Source organism: Vicugna pacos, chromosome 23, assembly GCF_048564905.1.
Source record: "Vicugna pacos chromosome 23, VicPac4, whole genome shotgun sequence".
Classification (NCBI taxonomy): domain Eukaryota; kingdom Metazoa; phylum Chordata; class Mammalia; order Artiodactyla; family Camelidae; genus Vicugna; species Vicugna pacos.
Genome location: NC_133009.1, coordinates 18,407,666 through 18,420,811, shown reverse-complemented (window position 1 = coordinate 18,420,811; position 13,146 = coordinate 18,407,666). Strand labels below are relative to the sequence as shown.

The 13,146-nt window shown below is 33.5% G+C and overlaps 1 protein-coding gene across 14 annotated transcripts in view; it reads left to right on the top strand.

The window, feature by feature from the left end:
- The window catches only part of AKT3 (AKT serine/threonine kinase 3), a 209,477-nt gene that overhangs the window by 173,867 nt on the left and 22,464 nt on the right, over window positions 1–13,146 (top strand). For all 14 annotated transcript variants that reach the window (XM_072948587.1, XM_072948585.1, XM_072948588.1 and 11 more), the window contains one exon: window positions 10,374–10,588. In XM_072948587.1, coding sequence (XP_072804688.1) covers window positions 10,374–10,588 — 215 coding nt within the window. The remainder of the gene's footprint in view (window positions 1–10,373; window positions 10,589–13,146) is intronic.

The following is a 13,146-nucleotide window of genomic DNA, read 5'->3' as shown; positions in this document are numbered from 1 at the left end:
AATTTGTTTTTTCAACAAAATATATATTACTTGTCTACTATATACTGGGTATTTGTCTGGGTGCTGTGGTTGTAGGAACAAGACACAAAGGACCCTCTTCTCAGGAAACTCACTTCTGGTGGAGAGAGACAGAATAAAAATAAATAAATAACATAATGTCATGTAATGAATAAGTACCATGAAGGAAAAAAGCTAGATAAAGAGAGATTGTGGTGTGGTGACTGTGTTAGGTAGTGTTCTCATTACTGTTGCTGCAAAACAGACCACTGCAAAACTGGACCATTTTATGTGATTGAGTGTTACTAAGTCAAGACAGCAGGGGAACAAGAACGCTGTTCCATGGTACGTAGGGCACAGCAGAGGGTGACTCTGTGGCTAGAGGCTAAAGTCTGGAAGCTCTTCCCTTCATGTGTCTGATGGTTGATGCTGACTGTCACCTGGTACCTTACAGGTTCCCAAAAGCTATAGCTTTTCCATGTGGCCTGGCTTCCTCGTTTCCTGGTTGCTTCAGGGTAGACAGATGTCTTTGGCTCTGGGTTCTTAAAGTGAATGTCTTAAGGAACAGTTTGGAAACTGCTTCCATTCTTTTTTAACCTAGCAAACTATCAAGAAATGTTTTGTTAGTTTTTTGAAAATTTTTCTTATAGTATATCTTCTAAAATTTTATCATCACATACCATAAAATTCAACCTTTTAAAGTGCACTGAAGTGTTTTTAGTATGTACAAAGCTGTGCAACCATCACCACTTCTAATGCCAAAATATTCTCATCACTCCAACAGAGAAACCCCACACCTGTTACTCCCTCCAGTCTTCCCTCCTCCCAAGCAACTGCTAATCTGCTTTCTGCCTATAAATGTGCCTGTTCTGGACATTTCGTCTGAATGGAGTCATCACACAATATGTGCCCTATTGTGTCTGGCTTCTTTCACTTAGTATGTTTTCAAGATTAATCTATGCTTCGGCATGTTGTTGGTACTTCATTCCTTTTTATGGCCAAATAATATTCTATTGTATGAATAGAACACATTTTGTTTATCCATTCAGCAGTTGATGGATGTTTGGGTTGCTTCCAGTTTTTGGCTAATAATGCTGCTATAAATATTTGTGTATGCATCTCCTTTTATGGCCTAGTTTCAGAAATCACACATCATTTCTGTCTTACACTTAGCAGTTAAGCAACTTTAAGACTACACAGGGGTAGTGACATAGACCCCTTTGTGGAAAAAAAAGATCCATTGTAAAAGATCCTGTGAGGTGGGAGATACTGTTGCAGCTATCTTTGGAAAATAAAATCTTCTACAGATGAGATGTTCAAGGAGAGTTTGACCAGAGAGCTGAATGCTAAAGAGGCAGCTGTTGCAAAGATAAAGGGAAATAACTTTCCAGGCAGAGAGCAGCTAGTATAAAAACCATGAGGCAGAAACAAGTTCAGTTCTTCTGTCAAACTCCAGCAAGGTTAGTGTGGCTGGAACCAAATAGAGAGGCGTTAATCTTTGATGAATGAAGATTAGTAGTTACTGGACATTTTTTGTGTGTCTCATGCTATATAAGTACATTGCATATTTGGAATAAACTTCTGTAATAGCAAACCTGATTTTTTAAAGGTGAGAGAATTGAGGATCAGAATTTTTTAATGTGATCTGTACACAGCTAGGAGGTGGTAGAGATAGAATCAAGATTCAACTAGATGCATCTTATAAAGCCCACTTTTACTTTTTTAACTGCATACATCATGGGACTAAAAAAGGTAACTTCAAGGCCACTTAGATGTAAATAATTGTTATTTTTTAAATAGATGCTTTGTAAATGCTTAACAGGACAAGATAATCAAAAGAATTAGGAAGTAGGAATACATTCAGAATGATACTAGCATTCCTTATACACACATTAACTCATGCCAGTTTGTTACAATAGTTCTTTTCAGTTAGGGATTAATTTACATTTCAAAAATGTTGAGTTATTGTAAACAAATGCTAGGAATTTGAAATATTAGTACTATTTTTCACAGTAAGTTTCCAAATATTATTGAGGGCTGCCAAAAATAACATTTTCTCTGTTATAAAATCTGAAATTTAAAATATTCCATTTTTGTGGCTAAATTAGGTAAAATTTCAGAAACATTGTTTCTTGTTTATTTAAATACAAGATCACATTTTCTAGAGCAGGACGGTTTTTGTGAATGTCATGAGAAACAAATTCTTTGTTTCTCTGGGGTTCCGGTTGCCCTTGCTGTACGTTTGCCGTGGATGAGGATATCCCGTATTTAGAATAACAAAATTAATTGTGTCACAATGAAGGGAAATTATTTCTGAAGAAGATAAATACACCTCATTTCAGTAGCAGATGATCTCCTAAGAAACAAAGATACTGTTTTATATGCAGATGTTATCAACTAAAGAACAAAACCAAGAATTTAATGCAAGGAGAGTCCAGTTATTTCTAAATAGAAAGTTTGCAATTCATAAGAAGTTATCCGTTTCTTTTTTCAGACAAGTAAGAAAACATATTTGTATACCTTTCTAAAAAATATTGCAGAAGTCTGGTCTTTAAAAGCAGTTGATACACCCATGGCTGATAGATGTTGATTCATAATTAAATTCTTGACACCTTATTTTTATAGGAGAAAGTGATCATTGTGCTTACTGTTTGAGGACGACAAATCTTGAAACAACTAACTGGTCATGCAATTTTAATGTTCATATTTTAAGTACTTGTGTCAGACACTGCATTTTGTTACATCAGGGTAACTTTGTGTTTCCGCTTCTTTTAAAAACAAGAAATTATGTCCTTTTTTCTGATCTCTGATATGGATCATTTCACTGAAGCTCCGTTCATAAAAGAAATACTTATTGAATATTTATTAGGTGTCATGCATTATGTTAGGTGCTGGAATACAAAAATTGTTAAGAAATAGTTTTGTCCTCAAGCAGCTTTCCGTATTTACTAATGTGATAGGATATGGAAAATAATCATTACTGTGCAAAAAAAAAATTGCTTTTCTGGAGTTGCGTACAGTAAGGTGAAAAGAAAAGGAGATGGGAGGGTCTGGTGGCAGCAGACAGGGAACAAGAGGAGAGGACACGGGACACGTAGATCGGCATTGGAATGGAAAGAAGTTTAGACTTGACCTCGTGCACAAGGGAGAACCACTTTTGAACTGAGAGCAGGGCAATGTGATCAGATATGCACGGTCAGAGTTAGAGAGGGACTGGGCAGGAGCTGGAACTAGCCCCTTGCCTTTAGTACTGATGCTGTCTTTCACTTTCCTTGAACCTTGAAGTTTCTGGTACTTGTCTTTGTTATTGCGAGACTTTCCTCGATAGTTTATAACTAGCAGCTGTTTTTCAGACCTGGAATACATTCCCGAGTACTGCTTCTCTTTTGAAGGGCTCATTGTCAAGGTTTTCCCTTCTCCTCTTATAGAAGACTTGGTTACACATAATGGAGAGATCTTACTGCAACTTATCATTCATCTAGCAGTGGCCACCCTTTACCTTGTAAACTGATTTAATCTGGTGGGAATGTTTTGCTGTTAAAGATAGATGAAGGGTATTTAAAAGATGCTTCAAAAGACTGTTAGGAATCAGTTCAGAACTGATAATTAACTGTCCTGTATATCAGGCTCATAGCTGATTTTTAAGTAAACTTAAGTTTCTTCTTCTGGCAAAGACCACCAGAAAAAGATAAGTTTTATAGTATAAAAATTTCATTTGTTGATAGAAGGATCTTTTTTAAAGCATTTGTTCTCTCCTGTTGATGAATAATTATAGATCTTTATTATTAAAGGGGAAAAATATCATGTCTTTATTTTTTAAGGGGTTGCAGAGATACAGTTCTAGCAGGCATGTAAACTATACATTTAGTGTGCACATCTCTGAAAGTGCATTTGTGTATGTGGTTTTAAAGTGTTTTACTGTTTCTTATATTAGAAAGAAATAAATTTGACCTTCCATATATTATGGACTGTTAGATATTTTGAGGGTATTTTTTTGTTTTCATAATCTACTATGTTTTCACACCTAGAATTATAGAAGAAATTAGAAACCACATATAAAATCTTCCTGTTAAATTTTATTATTTGATTTGGCTCTCATTGAATCCAAAGCATTTTATGCAGTGCTAATTATTTAGAGTCTCAGCTTTGCTCTTGAGTTAGCAGTACCTGATCAACTTTCCAACTGTAAAACAGTTTGAAAATCAAATGTAGCTTACATGCAAGACCCAACAAAATTAAAAGTGTTAAGTACGTTTTGGCAGTTCACTTTTATTATGCCCAGTCCTCAAATGTACCAGCAGATAATCATCTGAATGTTAGTTATTTTTCACATGCTTATGTGATCACACAAAAAGTACATGCTAAAAAGAAGCAGATGGTGACAGATGGGGAAGGTTGAATAAGGTGGTTTTGGAAACCTAGATAAATGCACTTCTGTAATAGTGTAAAAATAAAAATTATTTGATAATCAAGTTAGAACTAACAAAAAGATTGCAAAAAAATGACTTAATTGTTGGAAAATACGTAGTATCTGGTTGTGGTTGATACTCAGAAAAATATGTATAATTTTATTTCACATATGTAAAATATTTTTCTGTGGCTGAAAAATGCATTTTTGATGTATTCCTAGTTTTCAGAACCTCATTTTTAGTAAACTCACTTGATATTATTTTATTCACTTTCGTTTGAAGTCGACAAGCTTTATTATCTTTTATAATATGTATTTTAACAGTATCTGAAATAGACCACAATATTTTGATAACCAGTTTGATACAAAGATTTTCTCAGTTACTGTGATGCTGTGTGGATAATAACGCAAATGGAAATTAAGTTTTGAATAAATGTAAGGCCAAACATATACGTTAACTTCTTTGTAATGAGTTGAGAGAATCATATGAGTTAAGAATTAAGGTAGTTGCTAATGTGGAGTAGTGTAGGTGAGGGGAGTAGTTAAGAACCAAACTTGATTTAAGTATGCTGAATAGAATTTTATGTATTTATTTTAAATACAACAAAGAATAGATGTAAAAGACACTATTTATTGACTCTGTCAATATTGTCTTTAAGAGATCTTAAAAGAAATGAATGAGGCCAAAGTTGTATATGTTTGCATATTTAATCTGTAGATAAAAACAGTAGCACACATAGTTACACTTTGCTTAGCCCTTGGACAAAATTCTCCTGATTCTAACAGATTGTGAAACTAAACCTTCAAACTTAAAAGCTTTTTGTAAGAATAAAAAGTTGTTACAGTAGCCTTCCTAAAACTGTGTACATCTCTAATATTTTACTTAATGATTAATGACTCACGTAATATTGTTCTCTTGAGGTATTTTTGAAAACCTTTGTCTTCCTGACAGTTCTAAAAAGTTCTCGCCACCAATGTTAAGGGGAAAACTAAGTGAAGAAGCACAGTGATTAGTTCAGATAGAAGTCGTCCGCTTTACAGTTGTCTCATTTAAGAACTTCTAACTGTGATGGGTTGGCTTACTATTTATACTGTTTCTGAGTAATGTTAAAAATCATCCCATTTTGTCCCCAAGTTGGGTATTGTTTAAATACGAACAAAAATGGCATTTTTAGTTGTACGTTAATGTCTCAGCGTTTATAAGTAGCAGCTTTTACTTCCCTAGAGTTCTGTCAGCTCTTGTAGGAGCTATTTTTCACCTAAAGTTCCTTTCAATGTTATGCAGTCTTTTGGTTTTAACAATCAGAATATTTGCATTCAGTATTTTGGAATAATTCTAATTTAAGCACAAAGTTTAATTTTAAATTCTTTGAAACTTAAGAACATAGAGAAAACCAACCCTAACTGGAAACACTAGTGATTACTTGTAGTTACAACAGCCGTTTTTACTTTGGTTACAGAGACCCAGTTTCTTAGAATCCCATAATGTCTGTTGCTTTAGGATAAAAAAGAAGTATAGAAATCTCTAGGAACTTAGGTGTGAGTATAATTTAATCACCAGTATTGTATCCATTTAGCTTTTCTCTTATTCAAGAGCGTTGCATATTCTAGCCAGAGAATGCTTTCAAAAGTACGATGTTAGCTGTGTGCAAGTACTTGTGTGTACATAGCCATAAAGATTAGAAATATATTAATTCAGAACAAATGGCACTTACAGTTTCAGTCTCTTTAGAATCATTATAGCTGTTGAAAACTGGATATAAAATATGTATTTATGAAGATAATACCAAGAAACCATGGAATTTGTAGTTCTTACAAAATACATAATTCCCCTGAAGCTGCAATACATTTAGAATCTGAATTAGAAGATTTGTGGGTCTTTTTTTCTCAGCAAATTCCTGTGCTGTTAAGAATATGTAAAGGATTTCTGTAAATGATACATAAATAAAAATGATAAATATATAAATATGTGTTTATATAGAGAGCACACACATACCAGTTACCTGAAATATAAGGTTACCAGAAAAACAAATTTTTTTTTGAATTAGCGGTAAATTGGTTCATCCAAGTTCGCAGTTTACTTTCACAACATAGGTGTACAGACAGTTTGTTTAGATGTTTAATTTTTTCCCCATCTGTTCTGTCAGGATTATTGATTGAGCAGTAAGCCACTCCAGGGCACACATAGCCTCCTCATAACTGCTTGCCTTGGGTGCATTGTGTGGCCTGGCGAACAAACTGAGGGAGGTGTTCCTTTAGCCTCCCAGTGAATCTTAATTGGTAAAAGAATATTGGAATGAATACACTTTTTCAAAGTGCCCATTAGCCAATTAGTATTTACACTGGAAACTTTAACTGATGATATGATTTAAAATTTTTAGTTTATTATGTAATGTCATTTTTTGAAATTAGCAACCAGTAAAGAGCTGTTCATGGTGGGGTTTGTTTTTTTTAATCTCACCGGCTGTGACTTCCTTGAATCTTAGGTTTTATTACGCAAAAAGGAAAGCAACCTCTGACATCTGCTGGAAAAATTAAAACTGAGTCTTGTTTCCTAGGTTTTGTGCTCTGTTTGGGTGTTTATTGATGTGACCTCTCATCACTTTTTAAACATTTACATTCTTTTAGTGTCCCAAATCCCCATTTGGGGGGGGATTTACCTCCATTTGGTCATTTGTGTTAAATGTTGTTATAAAGTGAAGCTACATCTGTGGTTACACAGGACATTAGGTATAGAAGAAAATACCAAATATCTGCATTCATATTTAAACTTGATTTTAGTTAAAACATTACTAATATTGATTTAATGGAAAAGAGACTCTTTAGATTAATTCTTCAGGATAAGTCTTTAAGTGGATTGTGTCTCTAGGAAAAGGTTTTTGATCTGCATATATTTCCAAATTTTAAGATAAGTTGCATTATAATGGAGTTGAAATGTACTTTACCATTGTGGTACCTCTATATTACCATTTATCCTACCCTTTGGATCAGCCCTTATGATAACCATGAAGTAAATTAGCCTTTTTGCTAAGGTTAAAAAAAAATTCGTCAGAGGTAGCCAGAGGGAATTGCAACTCTTAGGTTAAAGAATGTAAATTTTATATGTTACTGTAATTTTAGAAAAAGAAGTGTTTCAAGTAAGGGAGAAAGATTATCTTTCAAAAATAATATAAAAGAAGGCTGTGGATTTTAATTTCATTCTGGAATTTCTAGAGTATTTCAAAGTATTGTATTTTGAAATAATCTAGATATAAGTAGAGAGAAAGGATGTTGTGTGAACAGTGGTAACATGTGTTAGAGTATATATCCACATGTAGAATATTATAATCACTTTTATTTTTAATTCTTGTGTATTCATCTTCCAGCTGTTTGGAGGTAGGAGTTGAACAGAAATCCTTCTTTTTAATTGACAGTGAAGACTCTTAGATAAAGAGGTCTGGCTGAGTTTTTGGGATATTTTCTCTTCAACATTGCCTAAGTTTTACATGTCAGTAAGATAATATATTACATCAGAACAACAGTAACACAACAAACAGTTCTAATTGTAGCATGATGTATCATGTATCAGTTAAGGCTCGTATGTTTAGAAGCAAAACCACTAATTTTGAGAATCAGTGTTCATTTTACAAAGCTTAATAAAATATATTTTATTTTATCAAACAGATTTTTTTTATAATGCAGTTTTATTCTTTAGTTGCTTGTTTCTCTTCAAAAATAAAACCTTTTTTTTATGTACTCACTTTCCCTTCTGGCTGCAAACCAGGTATTTAAACAAAAATAAAGGATTGCCAGTTTTGCCAGCTGGGGATGAGAACCCGGCTGGTGAAATGTGGGTTCAGGAGGCAGTTAATCCAGCTTTTATGCTTTTTATGGTTTTATGAAAAAAGAGGTTAAAAACCACATTTGGCTCTTTTTCGTGTGTGCCACTGTTTTGTTGGTGGTGTAGGAATGTAGTAAAAGATTACTTAGATTTAAAAAAAAATTTTTTTGTTACTAGGTAAAATCCTGTATCTAGCAGATAAAGATCCACAAACAGTACATTCTGCTAATTGGGCATGAGAAGGATTCAAAAGTCACTGGTATTTAAAGATTTTATATATAGCATTTCCTTTAAGTACACAAGTAGAATTCCTTCTGCTTCTTTATTTCTTGTTTTCTATATGTTCTCACATTACTCATTTGAAGCAGGTAGAGATTTTAAATATTTTTGGCTAAAGATGAAAAGTAGAATTTATTGTTTTCCCAAAAATATCTAGCTTTGTTTGTCATGTACAAAAGATTTGTGGAAAAACATAAAAACTGGACTAGTGTTTATATCTTGCTAATGCAATTTCTAGTTGTCTTTAGCCACAAAACAATGATACAATTGAATTAGTACTAGGGATGTAACATACATGTTAAATATGATTAACACTGTTGTGTGTTATATATGAAAGTTGTTAAGAGAGCAAACCTTAAGAGTTCTCATCACAAGGGATAAATATTTTTTCTATTTCTTTAATTTTGTTTCTTTATGAGATGATGAATATTCATTAAAGTTATTGTGGTAGTCATGACATATGTAAGTTAAATCATTATGCTGTATACCTTAAACTTATATCGTGCTTTATGTCAATTGTGTCTCGGTAATGGAAGAAAAAAATCTTTTTGTACCATTTTAAAACACTATGAATAGATCTTTAGGTAACGTAGTTTTTGTGGGTTTTTTTTAAATTATATTCTCCATTTTTAGATATATCCTGTCTACCAAAGTGCCTTTCGTAGTGTGTATAGTAATCATAGTGGAGCTGTGAAAATTCTCATGTGTGATACTATGAAATTATCGGTAAATTTTAAGTAAAAGTCACATGGCAGTAATCTTCAGCAATGTATTCATTTAATTAACTAAGAAAGTTTAGAATACTACTTTGTTCTTTATGAAATTCTCTCTCATATAATCAATTATAAGATTTTTTAATTGATAAATTTCCAGTGTATGGTTTTCTTGATGTGTTTATCCCAAAGCTAAAAGGATTAGATAAAGTAAGCTTTAAGATTATTCAAATACAGTAACTTACAATAAAATATTGAAAGACCCAAATATATAAAGAAAATTCCATTGGATGAGGAACATATCTAGGTAAAATCAAATTTTTCCTAGGACAAATGGGTTTATCATATTTCAGTTTGAACAGATTGCTCTAACATAGCCTAACTCATACTCATATATTATTTCTTACTAAATTTATTTTGCATGTAATATGTTTTGGGAAATAAGTTTAAGGACAAATACCAAACAGATATGGAGTCCACGATTTTTATTGTTTGTGTTTAATAGAAATTTTTGTTGTGAGATACTAAAGCTTTGGATATTAAAGTTTATTCCAACCCGAACAGTAGATCTTTATATTCACTTTGTTGACTAAATATTTCCTGAAAGAGTTTAAGCATGTAGGTGCTCCAAAAGTTTCATATTAATTTTCATGGTTGTCATGCCCTGGACTTTCCTCTGGTACATTGCATTTGTTTACACTTATCTTTCAGTGTTTGATTTGTATTAGTTCTTCTCAGTGCAAGAATGTGTTGGACACATTATATGTTCTGTAATCAGCACAGTGTAGCTCTAAGTTGTTACTTAAAGTGTTAGTGGAACCAGAATGAAAAATTAAGTAGGCCTAAGAGAAGATGTGCAAATATGCACATGGTCTTCATTTGATCTTTAGGATTCACTTATACTCATTTGTTTAGAATCTATTGCATGACCTTTTCTTGTACCCAATCATTTTAGGATATATATTGAACATTTCACATATTTGGTGTGATTTATATCTTTTGTAGGTTGCTTCATAGTTTGAATGTCAAGATCTCAGGACAGCCTACCTAGGCTTTGAAAGTTGGGATTCACTTTTAGATAAAAATCTTATGTTTTAGGAATAATGCTGTAAAAGTTAACGTGTAATAATTAATCTTTTGCTGGTTTCACTTTTAGGTGTTAGAAGATAATGACTATGGCCGAGCCGTGGATTGGTGGGGCCTTGGGGTTGTTATGTATGAAATGATGTGTGGGCGGTTGCCTTTCTACAACCAGGATCATGAGAAACTTTTTGAACTAATTCTAATGGAAGACATTAAATTTCCTCGAACACTCTCTTCAGATGCAAAATCATTGCTTTCAGGGCTCTTGATAAAGGATCCAAATAAACGGTAAGCCACAAATAACATGCAGTGAGCTACTGATGAATATGGTTAGAAAGTGTGATGTGGAAATTAATTCAAATATAACTAACTCCCAGAAGCAATGTATTTGGTATAGACATCTTCCCATGAGACACTGACTTATTTTTAACTGCTTAATATGGAGCATTTAAAAATTTTCGTCAATTCATTCCCAACTTGGAAGTTTTATACAGATTTTACCAAATAAGGATTTGGGGAATATTATGCACAGTTTCTTAATTGCCATGGTGCTTATTAGCATTGTGAGGATAGAAAGATCCCTTTTTTGCCTTTCACTCTGGGCTCTTATATTTCTACTGATTTACAATATGGAAAGAATAGGACCATCTCTGTACCCTGTCCTCCCACACCAGCTGATCAGCGTTAACATACCTAACTACCTTTTTTGTTTGTCGTTTGGAGATAATTCTTTTCCATGTCTGGCTGAAAGGATTAATGGCAAAAAACTCTTCACACACTTTTGTAGCTAGAACTGTGACCTGAAAAATCCTGCAGCTCTTTGCTTAATGAGCTATATTCTTTGCTCATGTTTATATAGTTATGTACACATACATTTTATAAGTCATGCATGAAATGACTATCAATTTTAAAACATCCCTTAATATATGTGTTTGTGTATACATGTATATCTCCATCCTTCCATCCAGATATATATACATATCAGTATTTCTCTGAAAATCTCTTAAATCCTAAGCATCTTAAAGATAGACCATTTCATGTATTGTTTAATCTTCTGTTAACACTTTACATAATTTTTTAATGTTCTATTTATGATTGATGCTCAATATGTATTTGTTGTCAGACCAAATTAATAAGTGAAGGAATAAGTGAATCCTACAATGTGGGCTTTGTCTGCCTTAGGAGATGGTTTCCACCACTTACTTCTAGCTTTTAAATTTATGAGGAACATGATTTTACCTTTGGTAGAAATAAACGAACATAATAAAAGAAGTACCAGCTTTTTGCTTTGTGAAGAACCATTAAAAATGTGTTTCATAATCTTAGAAACTGAGATCTTACCTTATAAAATAGAAGTGATTTTGTTTTCTTTTTCAGAGCATTTGCACATCTCTTGTTTCCCTTACTTTTTCAGTAGCCTGTGAAGTAGACAGGATAGATACTTGCATTTGCATTTCATTGAGGGGAAAATGAAGCCCAGGGAGGGTTAAGTGACTTATCCTCGTTCTCACAGAAAATTCAGATGGACCAAGAATAGAAGTCACGTTTTCACATGCCTATTTGGTATTTCTGTTGTATTTTCTTTTCAATGTACCACTTCTTAGTTCAGGTTTTGAAATGTGTGTCATTTGATGTGATTATTTCACAATTATTTTAACAAGTGGTACTTGGCTAGAGATAATCTTCAAACAGAACCAGAATTCCCATTTTATCTGCTTGACTTTTGGATCTAATGTTTGCCTTAGATTTCAAGGGCAGATAATTTTTAACCCTTCCATTTCTGACTACTCCAGGTAACTTTGACAACCCTTTCCTTTGTGGTCCCCTCTGTAGGTGGCTGGTAGAACAAAATTGTACTTGGGGTTTTCATGTCCATGTCTCATTCATTTTTAACTGTCATTTCCCACCCTCTACCTCCCCCAACCCCCCTAGAGATAGCACATAGTAGGTATTTAATAATTGTTGAATAAACATGAAGTATATTTCCAGCATGTTAGTGGCCTGGTATGTAGGACAACTCTTAAAAGTTTTGTCAACCCAGAAGTTGCAATTGTCTAAAGAGAAGATGTGGTATTTTTATTTACTGTTTCCTTGTAAGGTGGTTATGTCATGCCCCTCCACTGCTGCATTAAAATATTGGGAATGCAAGGATGAATAAGATGAATAATCTCTGCTCTGAATTTTCATAGAATAATGTGGGGTACAAAACATACATTCACAGATGCTCAGGTTAAACTGCATACAAATGCTATTGAAATGATTAGCTCTGTCTAGGGGATTGGAAAACATGAGCCGCCTCATGAAGGAGTTGGAATTTGCGGTGATGTTCATGCAGAGAATTTTACATGTAAAGAACACCTAGAATTGCAAATGAACATGGCATTTGAGGACTTTAGCAACTAAAGTGTAGAATATGAGTTGGGTAACATTGGGAGATGAAGCTGGTATGTGAGATTGTAAGGACCGTATGTTTCTTATTTAATCTTTATTCAGAAGGGAATGAGAAGCCACTGAATTATTAAAAGTAAGGGATGGTATAATCAGATTTATATTATGAAAAGATAACTCTGGCATCTTTGTCATGGAAGGATTAGAACAAGGAAGGGCCAGGGACAGGTAGGCAGAATAATTAAGAATGCATGTGGAATTGTCCAGATAAAGGATATGGTCCTTCCTGAGCAGTGGCCAAGGGCACTGAATAGAACTTTGTGAATGATTAAAGAGAAAGGGTGAGGAAGTGAAAGGAGTCAGAGATGCCTCTAAGGTTTCCAGCTTGGATGCCTAGTTTGGAGAATGGAGTATTATTAACAGAGAAGAAGTACAGGCAAAGGGGGAGGCTTGATGGT